The following is a 23,147-nucleotide window of genomic DNA, read 5'->3' as shown; positions in this document are numbered from 1 at the left end:
AAATGGAATGGAAGAACATTTTCCACTGGTGATGATTAAGACGTCCGGTGAAGATCACGCTATCAAATGTGTTGTCCACACGACTGAAGTGAATATTACTGACACTGTTAAATAACGGTATCCTGCCATCCGAACGCCTTCCAGAGTGAGCGGTCCTTGTGAACCGAGTAGACATAATCTGTAAGTCTACGCCTCTCGTGTAAATGCTGTGGACGTGAATACTGGACATTCGTTTGCGTTCTTGCAGTGTGTGTGTGTGTGTGTGTGTGTGATTTTAGATACATACACATGCATATACTGTGTTTCGATCGTTTAATTGACGCGAGTATGAATTAATCTAATTTCTCCTGATGACGAAGAACAGGATGTATAGAACTTTTGATTGTTTTATGACTGCGCTAATGAAATAATATACACCTACAGACAGTTGGAATTGTGGTAAAACAATTATCCGAGAAAATAAATTTATGGACCATATGCATTGTGCGATCTCAAACCACGCCATTTCTAGGTTAGACAGAATTCAATATATAATGAAATCACAATACATGGTGTGTTTTTTCCGAAATGAGTCAGAATTTTTAAAAATAATACAACAAATGATATCATTATCAGGATGTAAAAAGTCACGCGGTACTTTCCCTTATAATATAGGAACATAAAACATTAAACGCAAGTTTCATTTTAAACCGATTTCCAAGTGTGAGGTTTTGTGATAAATCGCATTCCCAATGAGACAGGTGATACATCACAAATATTTCGCTTGGGAAGATGGCGTAAAGTGAAGCTACAAATCAAATTCATTGAATGAGGTCACTGGTAGCGCAGCGTATGTGACACGAGAGACATTGTCTTAGATGCAACAACAATTCCGTGGATGATGAGAAACATTTTTTTTTATTCTCGTGGAGTCTTAAAATAGAAGAAAGGGTTATTTTATGATGTAGTTTCCAGTACAACCGATCATTGGGTCAAATGCTGTCTGACGTGTTTCATAAAAATATCTTCATCCAAATCAGTAAAATGAGTTTGGACAGTGGAATATAATGCTACAAGTATTACATCTAATTACATTGTACACATATATACAATGTTTCATGTTTGACACTTGTAAGATTTCTTGGTTACTGAGATTACAAGACCAACAGTCGGGTACATTAATTCATTACCAGACTGTTAACAGGCACTGTCCCTTGGTGCCCCCTGTTATCAAGTCAACAAGTCATGCTTTCTTTATTCATATAGTACAATTATTGACATTCATATAATTATTCTAACCTACCTGCTGTAGACATGAAACATTCAGAACAATTGGATCTTGCATGTACATGTATTATGCTTGCAAACTGTAGGTACTAAACTCTTAAATTAATATTGATTAGGCCAATAATTTTATACGTATTCATCCAACACTATCACTGTTTCTGAAACTGGCAATGTCCTCAGATGTGTGAAGTAATACATGCAAGAATGCAACGAAACTCGAACTTGATCTGTAACTTGTTATGACAAAGCAACATACTAAATATCAAATGAATATCTGCAAGAACAGAGAAAAAAGTGCGGAAAACTGAACTGACGTACAGACGGACGAATTGCAAACCTAAAGTCCCCTTCGACTTCGTCGGTAGGGGACTAATAACGAGCCCGATCACGACTTCGTCGACTATTCTAATAACGAGCCCGATCACAACTTCGCCGACTGTTCTAATAACGCGCCCGATCACGACTTCGCCGACTATTCTAATAACGCGCCCGATCACGACTTCGCCGACTGTTCAATTTTCAAAAATAGATAGAAAAAGCAATAAAATGTTGGCATAAAAAATCAAGGGAGCAGAAACGACTACATATATTTAATGACCGTCACACAAGGAACACAGATTAAGTTGCAGGATGTGACAGACGGACGGACAAAATGTTTCCCAAATGTCTTGCTATTTCACAGGTAATCAAAACCTAATGAAGTGAAATAGAATGAGACCAAAAGAATTCAGAAGATGTAGGGAGAGACCTGATAATACATGCATTTTGTTATCAAAGTTACCCAGCATAAAGGTTATTATTAAGTGCCAACATTTTGTTATCAAAGTTACCCAGCATAAAGGTTATTATTAAGTGCCAACAATCGCGTACCCAACGCCCATTCCCCCAAAACAAGCACGTCATGAAATTTTATCATGAATGTTGGGAACATGATCACATTATAAATCAAATACTGTTCACAGAGTGGCTGACTATCCCAACAACTCTGATAAAATTGTAGGTCGTTCGAGCAATTTTTCTGTCACCATCGATCCCATCCAACAATAGACTACAGCATAAATATCCCCCCTTTAACACAGCTCTTGAATTATCATATAGCCAGGCAAGCGCGCGTTAAATGCTAGTTACATGTATTATATATAATGCGATGTAAAGGATGGGTTCGGAATACTGTTACATATTAACATTTAAATGTTTTACTGGTTTTATTTTCTATTGATTTGCAGCCATTACTCCTGTGAGTCAACACTGTTTTCCTCTGTTATAAAACCTATGACTTCTAAGAATACTTAGACATGCACAACGCCGGTTGTTGTTACATGACCTATATATTAGTATGTACTTCATAGTGATGGTGATAACCTCGCGTTTAGGGGCGTCGATTGTTTTGTGAAATGAACAGGAATACTATCTCGGGTGAAGAAATACACCTTGTGGAGGCAAGATTTCGGTACTATACGTGTTAGGTAATTATGAACTTTTATTTATTTTTTCACAGCTAAGTAAACATCAGCACGATCAGAAAATGCATGTGAATATGAACATTATACTTAGTAAACTTGTCGATTGTCGAGTAACGATATGTATCTTCAGATCGTGGGATTAATTGAAAAGTGAAAAGTTTAATTCGCAGAGGCGTTTTATCACATTTCACAATTATGTAAAAGATAAAAAGGACACTTTTATAAAACGGGTCTGGTTCACGATTTTTGATAAAAATATGTTTAATTTTTTATGTTAAACATTAAAAATATAACCCATTTAATGTTGACAGCCAAAGTTTTGACCTTCTGAATGCAAGAATAAAGGCAATATTGTAGACTTAAATCTATGTTATGTAATCAAAGACTCGAGTCTTTTTATGTATACAAACAAACAAGTGAAATATTGATTTTGTAATATAAAGCATCTTAAATTTGCATAGTCACAAATTTTAACTTTTAAATGACACATTTTACCCCAAAAATGCTTGAAATGTGAATGATATAATAAACTAAGATCGATATCCATTTCTTTTGAAATGTCGTAAACAATAACATACCGCAATCTGTTTTTACAAAACAAATAATTAACTTTCTAAAATGAGCTTCTGTGATAATGTATCACCTTAATTCTTAATAGTATGCGAAATCTTTTAAACACATTAGACAGTAGATTTTGATCATGAAAAATGAAATAGAAAATTTGGGGGAAATAGTGAATCAGTCCCTTTAAACAAACTTTTCGCTCGTGATCAGCGGCAGATCAAAATTTGTGCATGTAATACTCAATCATTCAAATACTACACGTACTACTTCTGAACCGGAACTCCTCCAGGCTCCCGTCGCACGTCTCTTTTCCTTAATTACTCAATATACTCCCCCCCTTTAAACACTAATACATTATATGAATTCATCATTTCTTTAGAATTTGCAATTGAATTTAAAGACATTTTTAGACGACCTTCACCATTCGAATTATTTTACTAAATTCGTGTTCATCCGGATGGTGCAGTTTTCGATTACGGGTTCGAATCCAAACGGAATGATAGACAGATGAGTTTTTTGGAGGAGGCGGGGACTCTAAAACAAGGCATGCGCCACGATAGGCGTGACAAGTCTCTGATCGATGTTATTGTCCCCCCCCCCCCCCTAAAACTTTCTAAATCCTCCAACGTCAAGAGCAATCGATACATTTTGGGATTTTAGAAAATGGCATCAACGAAAAGGGTGAAGAAAATAAATAGTGACCAATCTTATAGATCTTAAAAAAGATGCAAAATTGACCAATCTCATATATTCTAAAAAGTATACAAAATTGAGAGCAGGCAAACATGGGCCCCTGGAAAGAATGAAACTAAGAGCTTACATATGTGTTGCCATTTCTGTTTCCTTTTTAATTGTATGTTCTTGTGTTTTGATTATATCTTGTTCAACGTTCCTCTCGAGAAATTTTCACTCATATGGAGACATTCCTCTTCTTAAGTACCACTAGGCCAGAAAAGCTGAAATTTATGAATACTTCCTGATATAATGTAGATTTAAGTTTGTTCAAATCATGGCCCCCGGGAGTAAGGTGGAGCCACAACAGGGATCAAATTTTTACATGCGAATAAATAGGGAAAAATCTTACAACAAGGCCATGAATACTCATATTAATAAGCATGCAATCATCCCCAGGTAGTGTAGTTTGAAGTTTGTTCAAATCATGGCCACAAGGGTAGGGTGGGGCTACAATAGGGGATAAAAGTTTTATGATGGAATAGATTTGGAAACATATTTGAAAAGGTTCATCTTAAGAACGGCAGGACCATGATTTAGTCATAATAATCTGCAAGGATTTTCCAATAGTGCAAATTCAAGTTTGTTCAATTCAGGGGCCAAGGAGGTAGGATGGAGCCATGATATTGATTGTATATTGTTTAACGTCCCTCTCGAGAATTTTCACTCATATGGAGACGTCACCATTGCCGGTAAAGGGTTGCAAAATCTAGGTCTGTGTCCGGCGCTTATGGCCTTTGAGCAGGGAGGGATCTTTATCGTACCGCATCTGCTGTGACAAGGGGCCTCGGTTTTTGCAGTCTCATCCGAAGGACCGCCCCATATAGTCGCCTCGTACGACAAGCAAAAGGTACTGAGAGCCTATTCTAACCCAGATCCCCAATGGAAGAAGCCATAATAGGAGATCAAAGGAGCCATAACAAGTGATCAAAGTTTGAATGGAGTATACAGGAAATGAATGAAAAGACATTTTTTCCAAGATTAGCAGGACCACACTAAATATATCAAAATGAAAATGTTCTTAACCTCTGCGGATTCAAGTTTTTATTATGCCCTCAAGACTGGGGGTGTGGTGGGGGGATGGGAGGTATATGTAGTCCTTGTGACAAGACCGCTCGTTTAGTACCAAAGTTTTTGCCGTTGTGAGCTTAAACTTTGAATTTGACCTACTCTGAAGAAAATCTAACCTAGGCAATATCTCCTGATTTAGTTAAGTGCTTTCATATATTGTATAAAGATTCTTTATGTCAAAAGCCATGTTTGGCCTTGTGACCTTGGAGTATGACCCTTTTAGAATTTTAATTTAAAGTTTTACCTGCTCACAACTTTTGCATAGTGAGGGATACATCCTTCATATACATGTATGCATTCCTTGTGACAAAACATTTTTTGTTGGTACCAAAGAATTTGTTGTAACCTCTATCATTGATTTTCACTGACTAACTTCCGCAACATCCTCTGAACGGATTCCATGTGTTGTACACACACACATATTTAGATATATTCTTCATGGAAAGACCATACATTTGATACCATGATTTTTGTATCAAACCTTGTTATGTCGTGGCGCTATGGGGCTAGGTTGGAACCACGATATGGGGTCAAAAATTTTCATGGGATTAAAAATTGCAAAAATTTGTTTTTAAAAATCACAGTAGCTGAACAGCAGGGCCAAGGTGATTCATGTCAGCGATGTGGCCCATGACCATCTTGGTTTTTTTTTTGCCCTGGAAATTTTATCGAACACGACTACTCGATGACATGATAATAGCTGAGGTTTTTTTTTTTTTTTTTTTTTTTTTTTTTTTATATATATATATATAACTAATTGGTTCCGGTATCGTGATTCATCAAATGACCCCTGTGTAACAATTATCAGACCGTAATCTATGGGCCACAATCGTATTACTCGAGATAATTATTGAAAGTAAACGCCTATTACAGGAAATTAAATGATTTAATCTATAGTCAATATTACGGAAATGAAACGACAAGTTAAGCCATTAGACTGTGACGTATACAGCGATACGAAGAGAGGATTTGATTTACATCCAACTCAAGATTTTTCACTCATTTTGAAGTCACCAGCTGTACATGAAGTGCTACAAATTTTGTCTACGTACATGGATTGAAGTCTAGCCCAATAGCAGTGAGGTTTCTCTATTGTGACAACGCTTACCATGACACGTGACCTCGGTTAAAGGTCTCGTCCGAAGAGCATGTTACTTTTGGCAAAGCAACAGTCGTTACCTATTTCAAATGTCTTGCATAAAAGGTGAAGATAACGAACAGTGATCAATTTCATAACTCCTATAAGGAATACAAAATAGATAGTTGTGCAAATACGGACTCCTAGGCATACCAAAGGTAGGATCAGGTGCCTAGGGGGAGTAAGCATCTCCTGTCGACCAGTCACACCCGCCGTGAGTCCTATATCTTGATCAGGTAAACGGAATTATCCGTAGTCGAAATCAGTGTGCCAAGAACGGTCTAACAATCGGTATGAAACACGTCAGACAGCATTTGACCCAATGAATGTTTAACGTGACTGTCGAGGATATTCCAGTTTAAAAGCCAGCGTTCTATTTACCAGGCAGATTGGTGATGGAACTTTTTAGGATGAAGACGTTTAATAGGCATACTAATGAAGATACCCCATGGGGATCTGGGTTAGAATAGGTCTTAAGTACCCCTTGCTTGTCGTAGAAGGCGACTACATGGGGCAGTCCTTCGGATGAGACCGCAAAAACCGAGGTCCCGTGTCACAGCAGGTGTGGCACGATAAAGATCCCTCTCTGCTCAAAGGCCATAGGCGCCGAGCATATGCCGAAATTTTGCAGCCCTTCACCGGCAGTGGTGACGTCTCCATATGAGTAAAATATTCTCGAGAGGGACGTAAAACAATATTCAATCAATAAAAAGTCAGCGTTCTATTTACCAGGCAACCGTGAATTGGTGATGGAACTTTTTAAAATGAAGACGTTTAATGGATATCCCGTAGAGATACCCCTTGTTTGTCGTAAGAGGCGACTAAATGGGGCGGTCCTTCAGACGATACTGCAAAGTATCACAGCAGGTGTGGCACGATAAAGATCCCTCCCTGCTTCATGGCCATAAGCGCCGAGTATAGGCCTAAATTTTGCAGCCTTTCACCGGCAATGATGACGTCTCGATATGAGTGAAAGATTGTTAAACAATATACAATCAATCCGCCAAAGAGTCTCTTTCATAAAGTCCGCGGAGTATCAGTCTCCGTCCTGTTACTCCATGTGTGTGTCATGATTAATTCTAAAACTGTTCCATCCGTGATAAAATCTAGATGCTTTTTCAATATGTTTTATTTCTTGATAAGAAAACAACGAGCTTTCAAGTTGACATTGAATCCGTTTATCTGCAAATTTGAAACACATTTATTTATTATTAAATAGTCGCAATACAGATACAGTATGATTTAACTAACTCAAACTGTGGTTTAGAAATCCATCACGTGACGTTGAGGGTGGGAACTGAGCTGGTTCTATCCATCAACCGCGGTCCAGTGGTTTGTAAACACCTCTATTTTCCTCTTTCGGGCGTTGTAATTGAGTGGTAGACGTACATGTACAATCAAAGTCTATGATCTAGTTTTTTCTTCTGATGTCTATATATTTTGTAAGCACTTCTGGACTTCCATAGTTATGTTTGACAACAGACAAGAGAACTAATTGTTCATCACAACTATCTATTCTTGACATATATGGTCAATGAAGTAAAGCTGAGGTGAATTAGGTGGAATATTCGGTACGTTAATTATCTGCCTGCTACTACCTCAACAGAATCAAAACATTTATTATATTGTAATGACTTATAAACCCATTATAATTTTATCGTCTTCCGGTACACTTTGGCAATTAGAGTAATATACTGAATGCACCTCCTACACAGAAGAGCGTCTATACGATAGGTTAGCTGTCATTTACAGTCGAAAATTGTTTATGTGCTTTACTACAATGACAGAAAAATAAGGTGTATAAGCTTTTGTTACTGATATTTTTGTTCGAAAATCTATTCAGAGGCTCTGAATGAAGCAAAATTACATTTTTTTTTTCGCGTACAAAATTTCTATATAATGCTATATTTGAAGTAGAACCAAAATCATTATTTTAATAAAATCTGAATTTAGTTTTAATTTTCTGAATGATTATAGTTAAATGTACAGACAAAGCTATCATCATAGCATATTTTCAAATCAAAATGATTTTTTTTCAGATTTAGACCTAATATTGTTTCGAGATTTCATGCACACAAGTCACGAACCTTGGAAAATGTGATGCGTGGTACATAGGTGACCGTAAAAGCTCATGGGGCCTCTTGTTTTACTGAGTTACGGGCCTTGATCTTAGAAAATAAAACGCAAATTATACCAAGTTTTCCCCACTTTTTTTGTCTTGCTTGCAAATATTCATTTGGGATTTGGTACATTGCTTTATCATGACAAGAATTTGTTTTAATCCGTTTATTTATGGGTTTTTGTGCCAAGGTATGGCCATTGGATTCAGACAATTAGCGCAAATACTCAGTTTTCCGTATTTGTTTGTAATGCTCGCAGAAATTATGCATGAAGTTTGCATTATATTCTCGTAAAAAATCTGCTGGTAGAGGACTATCTTTTATGCATTGCTATGCAATAATCTCAGAATGCTTGTTTTTATGAGAGTTATGCCCCTTTCAACTTAGAAGTTTGGCCAAAATTAAATATATCACTAAAACAGTTTGTCGGCGCAACTCCTTTGAAACCGCTGTCCAGAATTTCATGTATACAATGTGTACACAATGTGCAGATGTGCATAGTCACAAGAAATTCTAATTTGATTTATTTTTAATCTGAGAATTATCTACAAAGTAATTCCCTTTTTGAACATAGAAGTTTGGCCAAAATATACTACATGTATATTTTGTGCAACTTGCGTGAAGCCGGTTTTTTGTCTGAACCCAAGGGCCATACCTTGGCACAAAAACCCATAAATAAACATGAATATACTTGAATCTGTTCCAACTTTACAAATATTTTTGTTCACAAGGACTTAGAGTTTGAGGCATCAATAATAAACTAGAACGTGTTTCAAATTCCAGAGTCAAAGTAGAACACATAAAAACTATCTTTCCATTAACAAGCATTCTCTGTAATGTATTATACCTCTGCCTGATGACTATCAGACGGACTAGGAGACCTGTTTACTGAAGTCAAATAACGTCTTTAATACAACCCCATGAAATTATATACATATTAACCCTGCAATGTCAATTCGGTCAATATGTCGATAAATACATGTATTAACCTATCAAATGCTACAGTTGATATATGACCGTTATAAAGACCTAGTTTGCTAATACAACGTATCATTGGGTCAAATGCTGTCTTACGGGTTTCATACCGATTGTTAATTGACTACGGATAATTCCGTTTACCTGATCAAGATAGGGCTCGCGGCGGATGTGACCGGTCGACAATGGACGTTTACTCCTCCTAGACACCTGATTCCACATCTGGTATAACCAGGGGTCCGTATTTGCCCAACTCTTTATAGCAATTATGAGATTGATCATTGCTTATTATCGTCACCTTTCATCCTATATCTGTGTATTGATATTATCATTTCAGGAAGACATGAGCTCTTCATTTGGAGATCACGAATTATCTTTGTATTTTGATGCGACGACAACAAAAGCAGTAGCATTGAAGGATGGGACACGATATATTATTCCTATTCATCTAGAAGTGGAGGACACGCCCACTGTAGTGTTTCTGTTTGTCATATCAGCCATCGGCGTGATCGGTAATCTGATAACAATCGGAATTATAATTCGTGTGAAACACTTCCACAAGCCTACATTCATGGTCATAGGAACGCTTGCAGTTGCGGACTTTTTGTCATTGCTACAATACGTATGCCATTTGATGGTAGCGAGTATCGATATGACGTTAGCAAATGATTACGGCAAACTTTTTATGACGCTGGTTTATATCACAGCGCATGCGTCGGCTTCTCACGTGGTGTTGTTGCTTGGACTACGTTACTACCTGATCGCAATGCCCCTTCAGGCGAGAACCGTGGGGACACGCAATGTTATATCAGCGTCTATTCTGATGTGGATTTTTAGTGTGATATTCGGTCTTGCGTATTATTTAGCCAGATTCCAAGTGGATGAAAAATACGTAGGGATTGTTGTTCTGCTATTCAGGGGTTATCTTATCTTGGTTCCTTGTACATTTATGACTGTGCTTCATACACGAAAGATATATAATCTGAAGAGATCCGTCAGCTCGTATCGAATCAGCAAAGAAATTAAGCGGATGTCTACGATGATTCTTATCATTATTATGATCTACATTGTTTCAGCCATTATTTTCCCCATTACTTTCGCGTTGAACTTTTTTCAAGTGCACAGTGAGCGTGACAGTAAGATGATACAGATTTGCGGTCGTATCACGTGGCTCATTAACCTTTCCATTAACCCTATCATTTATTTCATCTACAGCCCAAAGGTAAGACGTCGCATCTCTTTGATCTGGCGCCCAAAAGACACGAAGTATCGGCTGTCTAAAAGTTCGACAACCATTGTACGAACCAGTGTAATCTGATTACAAATTATTGTGTAATCCCGTGAGGATACGGACTAGGATAGGTAATTAGGACCCCTTGCTTGTCGTACGAGGCGACTAAATGGAACGGTCCTTTGAATGAGATCGCAAAAAGCGAGGCCCTGTGTCACAGCAGGTGCGGGACGGTAAAGACCCTTCCATGCTCGACGACCGTTTAAGCGCCGAGCATAGCCCTAAATTTTGCAGCCCTACACCGGCAATGGTGACGTCTTCATATGAGTGAAAAATTATCGAACAGGACGTTAAACAATATACAATCAATGACATTATTGTTTATCTGATCATTCATTAGTCCAGACGGGAATTAATTACCATTCACTATATTGCTTACTTTACGATGGATATCATCATCAATTAATGAATTGGATTAGTCGGTATGACACGAATGCCCTCGTTGACATTAAGGTTTGAAATATTTGAAAGTCCATAAATGTGAAAATAGCATTGGATGCAAATGAAAGAAAATAGAATTGATATCACGTGGTTAAATATGTAGTGATGAGAATTGAATTTCATTAGATTTCAAAGACATGTGTCCTAAGGCTACATGTAGCATCTCTCAATCAATCAGGTATTGTTAGCAAAGGATACTCGTGTTTGCAGCGCCAGAGGTGTGTGTGTGTGTGTGTGTGTGTGTGTGTGTGTGTGTGCGCGCGTGCGATACTAATGACTAACTTAAAGACATATTATCGATGTTTTGGATAGAGAAAATACACATTGACTAATCAGAGAAACTCTTTTGCTGGTTCCCTTTTGGGTGAAGATAACGAACAGTGATCAATCTCATAACTCCTACAAGCAATACAAAATAGATAGTTGGGCAAACACGGGTGTTTCCCTTTCAGTCTCGTCAACCATGAGTTCATCTGAACGTTTAATCCATCAATAAAAACTGACAAGATATGAAACTGCTTTGATTGTGCGGAAAGTAGTTTTTCCACAAGTTGTTCTTCGAACGGATAGGCAGACGAAGGCTCACCTAATCAGCTTGGCTGTTTTATTGCAGGAGAAAATTTAAGGAGATACACATCTCCTAGTATTATAGATTGGCTCATTAGGTAGAGAACTTTCAAAACTGTCGTTAGATCCATGAATTTGGGCATATTCATCTTTATTATTTGAAATGACTTCCGATTTGTCGAAATCTCATGAAGAAGTTTCTGCAACTCTGACAGTTAAAATTCTCAAATCACAAAAAAAAAAGGGAAGAAAAAAAAACCCTGTAACAATGTAATCAGTCTCAGGTAACTTCACATCTACTCCACCAGGAACTACATTTTGTGGCGGAAGAATTGTTTAATCAAAAAGATTCTAAATCTGCATTATTTTACAGGTTCCGGTTTATATCGTCAATTTTTATACCCCTATACTTGTATTTCAATTTTATAATTTATGATACAAGTAGTTGAGACTAGGAACTAATTCAGATGTTGTAATTAATTAATTTGATTTAAAAAAAAAAGAATAGGCCCTCACATCAATATCCCTTGTTTGTCGAAAGAGACAACTAAATGGGGCGGTCCTTTGGATGAGACCGCAAAAACCGAAGCCCCGTGTCACTGCTCAGAGGCCGTAAGCGTCGAACATAGACATATATTATGCTATTCTGCACCGGCAATGGTGACGTCTCCATATCAGTGAAAAATGCTCGAGAGTGATGTTAGGGACCGGTCAATATTTATGGGGGATTGGGTTGGGACCGGTGCATTCCATATATTTCCATTTAAAAAGAAACCTCTATGCTTTAACTTCTAAGAATATAAAAAAGTTCCTGTCCTATATCAGACGTGTAATAAAAATGTGTGTAGCCTATCTAATAAATCAATATATATGCATGATTAAACATTTTCACTTCATTTTAAAATTCTCTGGGGTTCTTCATAATTATCACTTTAAAAATGTTATATCAGCTGAGGGATTCAAGTTCACTTTGCCATGTTTGTTCGGTGATTTTCTAGTGAAGTTACAAATCTCATTATTTTCATCTTATTTTTTCTTAAATTGTTGTGTTACATTTTGCTTATTTTTTAATTACTGTTTCACCGAATTGTTGTCTCATGTACTTACAAGTATGTTTCACATCTCATTATTCTCTATGAAAGGCAGTCAAAATCAGTGTGCCAAGAACGGCCTAACAATCGGTATGAAACATGTCAGACAGCATTTGACCCAATGATAGGTTGTAATGGCAAACTATCAAATTATTAAAGATGTGTTTAGACTTTAGTTCAATTCTGGTCTGTATCATTCAAGCTATGACAAACATGATATACCATTTTTTTTATTTTCTATGATTGAAATCCGTACTCCGTGCAAAAATTACATGTAATTTTTGCAATTTTATTAACAACTGAATACTTCTTTTGTGATTTTTAATTGCATGTTTTGATATTAAAATTTTTCAAAGGTCCAGTATTTTATTGCAAATTGTTTGTACTATATTCAACTTGGCCATGAAATAAAGCATGCATACAATTCAGTATTATTGTTTGTAAGATAGTTGAATTAAAAGTTTGAAATACTTCATTATATTTTTTGTTCAATGCTACATTTGCAACAAAAAATATAATTGTCCTATCAGTGTTGAAAATAAAAAAAAGTTGGAGTCCTATCAGTATGTAAGTCAAAATAAATGTGTGTCCTATTGCATTTTGCACCGGTCCCAACCCCCCAATAAATATTGACCGCTCCCTTAAACAATATACAATCATGAATAAATCAATGCTTTATTGTTTGCAATGAAGTTTGCGAATGAGATTCCAAAAAGAAAGTAATATATTATAAGACGCATATATATACATGTGCATAAAAATTGCATAGTTAAATAGTCGGTATGAAACCTAATGGAGTTTTAGTGTATTTTATATATCAGTAAAGATGTTTATAGTCATTAAAAGGGAAAAGTAAAGAAAAGAAAAATTACGAAACATATGTATCTTGTTCGTTTGTAATCAAGCTTTTATGCCACCATCAAACAAACAAACTTTGCAATAATTCCTTTAAATGTTTGTGCTAAATCGGAAACCTATATTATATGTATAAAATAATCCTCCTGTTTATCAACTACAACCACATTTTAATTTGTGACTCATTTTACACACAACCATACACTTTTCCTGTACCCTGCTGCTTGACACGGACTTCCATTTGAATTATTCACCCAAAGTCAATAAAAGCGTGCAATCGATGTCGCCGGCACTTTATTAGAAAATAAGCTATATCAAATCATATATTTTGTGTGCCATACATTCATGGACCCATAGCCTCCCTAGGCATGGCATACTTTTTATTTCCCCTTTACTTATAAACTTGGTAGGAAGCGTAGATACCCTAATTTTGTAACATACGTGGCTGTCGCCGACTCAATTTTTAAAATTGAACAAGCAAATATAAAAATCTGAGAGCGTGTTTTTTAATTTTCTTTGCGTTTATATCATTTGTATTTCCTAAATTTTCATTCAATAAAAGTTTAACACCTTTTGCGTATGATTTTAAGCAGTGGTGTATATATTACTCCATGTCGCCAGATTATATTATGTGATCATAGGGTCAATTAAACACCCAATGTATGAACAAAGATTTCGTATTATCTTTATGTTTTTGATCTATTTTGGCGCTAAAATATTCAAAAACTTTGGGAAAATATTCATCAAGCGATATTTGGATGTGGCATTGAGAAGAAGTCATCATTATTCTCAAAATTTTACATTTCGATTTTAGAAATATAACATACGATACAATAATTTTTTATGAAAACGTATTTGCAGAGCAAATGTTACCCCTTTTATGAAAATCTCGTAGTGTACAGAGAATGAAAATATAAACATTTCTTTTGCAGAAATCATTGGTTGGTCTGAAATTTGACAAACGTGTCAAGATGTAACATTCATGATGTAACATTCGTTACCGAGAAATTAATTAAAAGGAATGATATAACAATTTACCGCGTATTTTTGCTCTCTGTCAGCATGATGTGGTATACGACATGAACGTCTACTATGAACATTTGAGTTTGAAAGTCAATACGTGTTAAACTTTGAGAATTAGGATTAATTTTCTCTTAGGTAAGTATTGTTACAACAACAATGTTTGATATACAATATTGATTAAGCAGATGGAATGTTTTGGTCTGAATTTGTTCTTCTGATATCAAAGAATGTATATCGTATTCCAAATATCTCGAAATTCCTCTGATGTAAGAATTACATTGAGTAAAATGCTGGTAACATACGTAACTCAAAGTAACGTATGCTACTTAATGAAATGCTTGATTAGACATCAAATACTGAACTACATATTGACAAAATATCATCATTAACGATATGTTTGTTGAATATCAACTATGTTATGAAGAAACAAATATGTTATTGTTCCCGTATTCACTAGCATATACAGATATCCTCTGCAAGAAATACAGGCCATGTTTTTCTCTGATACTGTCCTCTTTATGATACATGTAACTATGCAACTTTACATTTATCAATTTGCTAGAATTCAGCATCTTTTCATAATATATCTTAGAAATGAAGGGATTAATCTCTGATGATTGTTCTATGCAATCTTATAGAGAAATCATTAAAAAATATTTTATCTGAGTGTAACGTGTTACCAGAAATTCCGTTACGTAATATTATTCTACTTGATTTTAACTTTTTATTTATTTTTTCAGAAATGGCGCTTGTGAGAGCAGAAGTACAGAATAACTATCATGAAAAAAAAATGTATTAAAACATAAGAACAAACATGAAAAAATGTTTTAGAAATAATAATATATGTCCCCCTTGTGGCAATACTGAAAATGTAGAATGTCTGTATAGACAGTGAAAATAAAGGTTTAACTACCGGTCAAAGGCTACCATAATGATACTTGTAAGTTTTGTCTCTCAAAATACTTCTAAGCAACTGGTCATTTGAGTAATTTTGTATGACCTTTGACCTTGTGACTTGAAATTCAATGGGGGTCATCTATTCATAAGGGGGCACCAGTGTTTCAGGTTTGATGTCTATCAAGGAAAGACTTCTCAACGGACAATAGCGTATGTCCAGAGTAGTTTAACCGTTGTCCTTTTGACCTCAAAATCAATAGGGGACATCTATGTCTTAAGGTTCACGTTAAATATTCATTCATAACACCGCGTGGTGGATTATACTGACAGTTTCTATGGAAAGGTATTCCAAAATAAGCAACAAAAACCATAAGATTCGGTATACATTTAATCAAAATGTTGGGAAATTAAACATTTTCTTTATATTATTATTGTAAACAGATTGTTAGAAATGGGTAAATATGTTTCTTTCCATTTTTTAATATAAATGATGTGTTTATAGTAATGAAAGGAAAAATAAGAAACATACGTTACTTCCATTGTTTATTATAACAAAGAGCAATACAGGTTTCAAAATATGTGTCTGTTATTTTTATAAGAATCATGAGTATTTATATAGCGAAACATCAATATAAAAATCATATATACAGGTTGAAAATACGGATGTATATTTAATTGCTGTTATAAAATTTAGAAATTCATTTCAAAATTAAGGATTATCTCCCTCATGCATAGCTCTTATCCTCGGACGAATTTGGTCCCACTTGTTTGGCACGCTGTTTTTGGCTATATTTAGATCTAAAACTTCGTAGTTATTTCGGATTTCAAACATTTCGATTGAGCATCACTGAAGAGACATTATTTATCGAAATGCGCATCTGGTGCATCAAAATTGGTACCGTATCAGTTTTACATTATGACCCCTAGATCGAGGCCTCTGCTGGTGGACTGTTAGTCCCCGAGGGTCTCTACAGCCCAGTAGCGAAGTACTTCGTTACTAGCTTGAAAATACGGATGTATATTTAATTGCTGTTATAAAATTTAGAAATTCATTTCAAAATTAAGGATTATCTCCCTCATGCATAGCTCTAATCCTTCGACGAATTTGGCTCCACTTGTTTGGCACGCTGTTTTTGGCTATATTTAGATCTAAAACTTCATAGTTATTTCGGATTTCAAACATTTCGATTGAGCATCACTGAAGAGACATTATTTGTCGAAATGCGCATCTGGTGCATCAAAATTTGTACCGTATAAGTTTTACATTATGATCCCTGGGTCGAGGCCTCTGCTGATGGACTGTTAGTCCCCGAGGGTCTCTACAGCCCAGTAGCTAAGTACTTCGTTACTAGTTTGAAAATACGGATGTATATTTAATTGCTGTTATAAAATTTAGAAATTCATTTCAAAATTAAGGATTATCTCCCTCATGCATAGCTCTTATCCTAGGATGAATTTGGCTCCACTTGTTTGGCACGCTGTTTTTGGCTATATTTAGATCTAAAACTTCATAGTTATTTCGGATTTCAAACATTTCGGTTGATCATCACTGAAGAGACATTATTTGTCGAAATGCGGATCTGGTGCATCAAAATTGGTACCGTATAAGTTTTACATACAGGTGATAATGGACTAGTTCCTACATGTCATGTAGATATGGGAAGTTGAAGAAGAAGCTAAACACAACACATTTCGTGTGTCATTAGTTTGTCGTTAAGATCTATTTTCAATAAAATAGTTTAGTACGAAGCAGGTGTAGAGGTATATGTAGTGTCTTTTATTTCAAATTTGTTTGGATATTTCGAATCTATATCTGAATGAAAATGATTTTGTTAATAGGTAAAACATCGTGGATATATCTAAATGTAGAGTTGAAGGCCTAACAACTATAGTTCTAATAATTTAGTAGTCACTATTACAGATGGACGAGATGGTTGTAACCATTTCAAGCTAACACATTACAAAGTCACAATGTAGATATAAAGATGTTATTATGTATGATCTATCCTAATCAACATGGTCATAATTCCAGAAATGTCCATGATCTTGGCTCATTAGCTTAGACCTCTGTGGGGTTTGACCGGTGTACCCACTCCTGTAGCTTGGTTGTTCTTGTACTATACGATTACTCTCCACATCCTGCATACACTGGTTACATCAGGATAACTGCAGTAGACCACAGGGAGAGGACCTGTTTTGATACACATCCATAAACTGTAATATATTACTTATACGCACTGAGTGGCGTTACATTACACATAAATACACACAAAACATTATCTTATTTGCAGATAACGCATTCTGGACATATCTTCTGTTTAAGACAATACATTTATACTTTTGTCTATTGGAAAGACTTCACAAATACATTGAAGTTTTACATTGCATTCCTATGCATTTACAGATATTGGATAAAGTCTACTTTATGACTATAATACTGCACCATACACTGAACACTTGTAAAATTCTGTAAAAAGCAATGTAAAATTAAGAATTGGAGAAACATGGACCCCTGGGTAAACCAGACATGGGAACAGGTGTTTAAGAAGAGTAAGCATTCCCTATTGACCGACTAAGTATCCCCTGTCGACCGGTCACATCCACCATGAGCCCTATAATCGGAGTGATCCGTAGTCAACGTCAATGTGTAAAGCATGGTCTAACAATTAGTATGAAACATATTAGACATAATTTGACTCAACGACAGGTTGTACTGGTAAATTAGAGCATTGTAACGAGCATATAATTTGCGAAATGTTGACTTTAATCGAGACTGTTGAGACTCCTGTAATATAAACTTTTTTTCAGTATCTTGCCTCGATTAAAAAAATTATCATAAGCATAACAATTCAGGGACATAAATACCTAATGAGGGTGATAATTGAATACTGCTAAATAGATATAAATCAAGGTTTACGATGGAGAAGCTGAATTCATCGTGTTTGTCATCAGGTCGAGTGCTTAATTTCCTTTTAAAATGTATGTTCAATAAAATTTGTAAGTACGATACAGAAGTAGAAGCCTATATGGTTTCTTTTATTTCGACTTCACAATATATCGAAATGACTATTGGAAGGTTAGGAAAGATGTTATTAGTCATGTAGAATCCTTTGAATAGACTCTACCTCATGAGAATATAAACCAGGTCAGCTAACAAAGGAGCACAATTCGTGCCCATTTGAATTCTAACAGACTGTTGGAAGACCTGGTCATCAAAGACTACGGAGATATATTATCAGTGAGAAATCCAACATCTTTTTAAAATCAACTTCAGAGTACGATGCTTACTCCTCCTAGGCACCCGATTCCACCTCTGATTTGTCCAGGGTCCGTGTTTGCCCAACTGTCTATTTTGTAATGCGTTGGTGGGCCACATTTTAAAACAACTTTGTACACAATGTATTCCAGACTGTGCACCTTTTTCCCCCATTAAATTCCCCAAAGAAAGTTTGGGAACATTTTTTTTTTACTCTGTTTCTTCTTCTTGTTCTTGTTCTTCTTATTATTATTATGTTCCCCAACAAAGTTTGGGAACATATTGTTTTACTCTGTTTCTTATCAAGGTCTTCCGTTTCCAATTGAAGACCCTTTTCTTATGTTTTTGTTTCTTGTGCTCTTTTTTGTTATTATTTTTATTATTGTTCTTTTTCTTCCCGATTTTGTGCACGCGATTTCTCGGAAATGACTTGACAGATTTTCCTCAAACTTTCAGGAAAGATGCACAATGAAATGAACTAGATTCATTTTCTTTTTTTGATATTTACTTCTGGTCGTTGATTACGTCCGATCTACCGTTTTTAAAAGGTCATTTTGTTCAAGCGATTTTTCATAAACGGTTTAAGATTGAGTCTTGAAACTTTCAGGGATGATATATCTCAACTTCTAGATGTGACATACGCATATGAATTTTTTTCGGCCGTCACTTCCGCTCGTCACCGGAAGTGAACAAAGAAAACGTCGAATTTTTTCACCGGAAGTGAACAAAGAAAACGTCGATTTTTTTTAAAAGTATGTGTTTGAAACGAAACTTGCATGGTATGATTAGGTCTCTTTCATAGTTTCAGAAAATGTGATACTTGCCGGAAAAGTACTTACTGTTTAAAATAGTAACTTCCGGTTAATGGAGAAAATGTTTGGAAAATTGGTCTTTCATTGTCCCCATAAATCTCGCTAATAAATCAAGTGTTGGATTTGATTTTCACATGTAGTATTGGCATTATCTATTTCTAGAGTAACGTCATTTTTTTTTTTCAAAATTGACTTCTGTACGTGAGATACGTCCGATTTTCGATTTTAAAAAGAGATTTTGTAGAGGTGTTTTCTAATAAACGTTCAAATATTTAATTTTGAAACTTTCAGAGATGATAGATGTTGACAGATGTGACATATACATATGATCGTCACCAGAAGTGAAGAAAGAAAACGTCGAATTTCAAAACTCTTGAAACGAAATTGGCAAGATACATTAAGGTTTCTTGTATAGTTTCAAAAATGCGATACTTACCGGAAGTTAAAACATCAACTTTCGGTTTAGTGAGAAAAACTTCAAAAAGGGTTCTTTCTAGGTCCTCATAATTCACGCTTGTAAAACATGTGTTTAATATGATTTTCACATATATTATTAACATTATCCATCTTTAGACCACCGTCAATTTTTTTATTTTCAAAATTCACTTCCGTTTGTGAGATATGTCCAATATTCATTGATATTTTCTTTGGATGTTTTCTCGTAAACGATCAAATATTGAGTCTTGAAAATTTCAGGGTTGTTAAATGGTGACTTGTATACATAACATACAAGTTTCACTTCCATCGCCGTCAATTCGGTCGTCAAACGGAAGTAGCTTAAAATATGTAATTTTTCATTTTTTTTTTCATTTCTAATGCTCAGAACATCGTCTAGTAGAGTGTAAGAAGTCATATTATTTCAACCGGAAGTTGATTGTTAGAAACCATAAGTTGTCCAAAAAATCTGTATGTGGACTTTTTAGCCGTTTTTATGGACTTCTGAGATACCGGAAGCGAATAAAATAAAGCCGGATGTTTTTTATCATTTACAAATTAGATCTTTTATTTGTGTATTGCTCTATTTTTAATAATGTAGATGTTTATTCCTTTCATATCAAATCATTCTTCACTAATTGCATTATCCTAGATACGATTCTCTCTTGGACGGAAGACCTACTCGTTGCTTGCAACGAGATCGAGTCTAGTTAATATTATTTTTTTCTCCGGTACTTTTGTGTCAGGGAGTGTTCTCAGAAACTACAAAAGGTATCGATATGAAACTTTCCAGGATGCTAGTATAGCGTTTGTAACTGCGCAGAACGATAGTCATTTTGTTCGCACATGCATGTATGCACACCCACGTGCATTACAATTTTGGTACAAAAATTGGAAAATCTGAATATACAAGGGATCGATATGAAACCTTAATAGGATGAAAGTATATCATTTGTAGATGTGAAAAACTATTTTCGTACGCTAACTTCGTAATCAGTCTCACTTTTTTGTTGTTCATGGAAATGGTTTGAAATCCATGTCATAGGTAGGTATTGAGATCCTTAACTGATCTAAATGGTCACAATTACCAATCTGCATGCGCATGCAGGTGCGCTTCATTTTGATTGGATAATACTAAAATGTTTGTAACTCTCTTATGAATGAAGCGAATGAATTGGTATTCACAGTATAGGTAGATAGTATGTGTATCTATATATTGGTGTAATAAAAAATTGGGTCAAATGCTGTCTGACGTGTTTCATGCCGACTGTTAGGCCGTTCTTGGCACACTGTTTTTGACTACGGATAATTCCGTTTACCTGATCAAGATATAGGGCTCACGGTAGGTGTGACCGGTCGATAGGGGGTGCTTACTCCTCCTAGGCACCCGATCCCACCTCTGGTATATCCAGGGGTCCGTGTTTGCCCAACTCTCTGCTTTGTATTGCTTATAGGAGTTATGAGATTGATCACTGTTCGTTATCTTCGCCTTTCATTGTTTGAGATGTTATTTTGAGCCAGTGCACAATTCCAATCTAAATAGATCATAAGCACAAAATGCGCTAATGAAATGAATCAGTTGAGAGACACGGGTACGGTAACTAAGTGATAATTAAATATCGCTACATAGATATAGGAACTGATGTTGGAGAACGTGGAAATATCCCATTTGCCATAAAGTGTATGAGTTCAATTACCATCAACGTCTCCGTTCTGTAAAAAAAATCTAATTATACAATAACATCTCTGTGTTGTTTTATTTTGGAATTCACTGGGTTATTTCTATTCAATATATGCATGAAAATTATATTTGTTAGAAAATAAATAAATGGTGGCCGATGGATCTAATTCCCATCTTTAAAGCCATACTTAAGCGCTCGTGTATTAAATCAGTTTACAGATTAATATATTTCATCATTGTAGTGTTGATCAATTAAACTTAATTAGTACATAAAACGTTAAAGAATGGTATCATCGATACACTGACTAATCTATGGATATTGTAAGGATATCTGTATAGATACCAATTATTTGTATGACAATTCAATATTGTCGATGAGAGTAATTGTATGAAAAGTGTAAATTTGAAAATGGTGTTGATTTTAGTTACTTTACCCGATGAAAGGTGAAAATAACGAACAGTGATATATCGTATTATGAATGATGCAAAATTATTTAAGTTGCTCATATAAATTAATTCGTCTGAAGAAATGATTCTATCTGAGCTCTAATAAAATTGATTATATAATGGCATCTTTAGAAATATTTTGATTTAGTGATTACCTTCCTCCAAATTGTAATTTTAATAATAATATTGATCTGGAGATGTTCCTGGCCCAAAAAACCCCAACATAACCTGCAGATCTACTCCAACATCATATTTAATAGACATTGTGAACTTCCCTTAGGTTCAAAATAGTGAATTTGTTGTTAGTAAAATATAATGAAATATAAAACTTTAACAACATTTTTTAAATGACACAGTAAGCGATATTTTCCGAGAATATTCACAATGAATGGAAAAGTGAACATAACGAACAGTGATCAATCTCAATGTTCCTGTAACGAATACAAAATAAAAAACGTAAACAGGGATTCCTGGCCATGTGGAGGTAGCTTTACTTCACTATTGTGTTATATCGTACCCACACATACATACATTGGATCTTGAATTGGTATATAGTATATACACTTTCAAACGAATGTGGAATAGCTTACTCAATGAAAGGACACATCTCATGATAATGTTATCACTGCACCTCCCCCGGCAAATGCAACACAGTATAGCAGTGTTTCAATTTTCTATCACATGGTTGTAATACAATCTTGTCTCTTTCATCAATACACGATATTTGTCTTTTTCAGTGGATTATATGGGAACCCTCTACGTTGCAATTGTCCATTAGTCGACATTGTTCTCTTGGTGAAAAGAAGACGATTACAGTGGTTTCGAGTCCTTCCTGTCACAGCCCTGTGACTCTAAGAAAATCATTCCTGAAGGACCTGAAACCTCAAGAAGTAGTTTGTGATCCAGGTATAACATCTACCCTCGGGAATACAGACACCGATCTAGTCTCCACAACAAGGATGTTCCCTGATATATTTCATCAATGTATATCAGTTCCACTCTTCGTTATCTTCACCGTTCAT

At 35.4% G+C, this 23,147-nt stretch overlaps 1 protein-coding gene across 1 annotated transcript; it reads left to right on the top strand.

Moving 5' to 3' along the window:
- Positions 1 to 2,488: 2,488 nt before the first annotated feature.
- On the top strand, positions 2,489 to 14,145 carry LOC130046288 (thyrotropin-releasing hormone receptor-like). Its single transcript, XM_048898430.2, has 2 exons — positions 2,489 to 2,732; positions 9,667 to 14,145. The coding sequence occupies exon 2, from the start codon at positions 9,673 to 9,675 to the stop codon at positions 10,645 to 10,647; it is 975 nt and encodes a 324-aa protein (XP_048754387.2). The 5' UTR covers positions 2,489 to 2,732; positions 9,667 to 9,672; the 3' UTR covers positions 10,648 to 14,145.
- The last annotated feature ends 9,002 nt before the right edge of the window (positions 14,146 to 23,147 follow it).

Source organism: Ostrea edulis, chromosome 10 (genome assembly GCF_947568905.1).
Source record: "Ostrea edulis chromosome 10, xbOstEdul1.1, whole genome shotgun sequence".
In the NCBI taxonomy this organism is placed as follows: domain Eukaryota; kingdom Metazoa; phylum Mollusca; class Bivalvia; order Ostreida; family Ostreidae; genus Ostrea; species Ostrea edulis.
The sequence above is the reverse complement of the archived record's forward strand: the minus strand, read 5'-3'. Positions and strand labels throughout refer to the sequence as shown.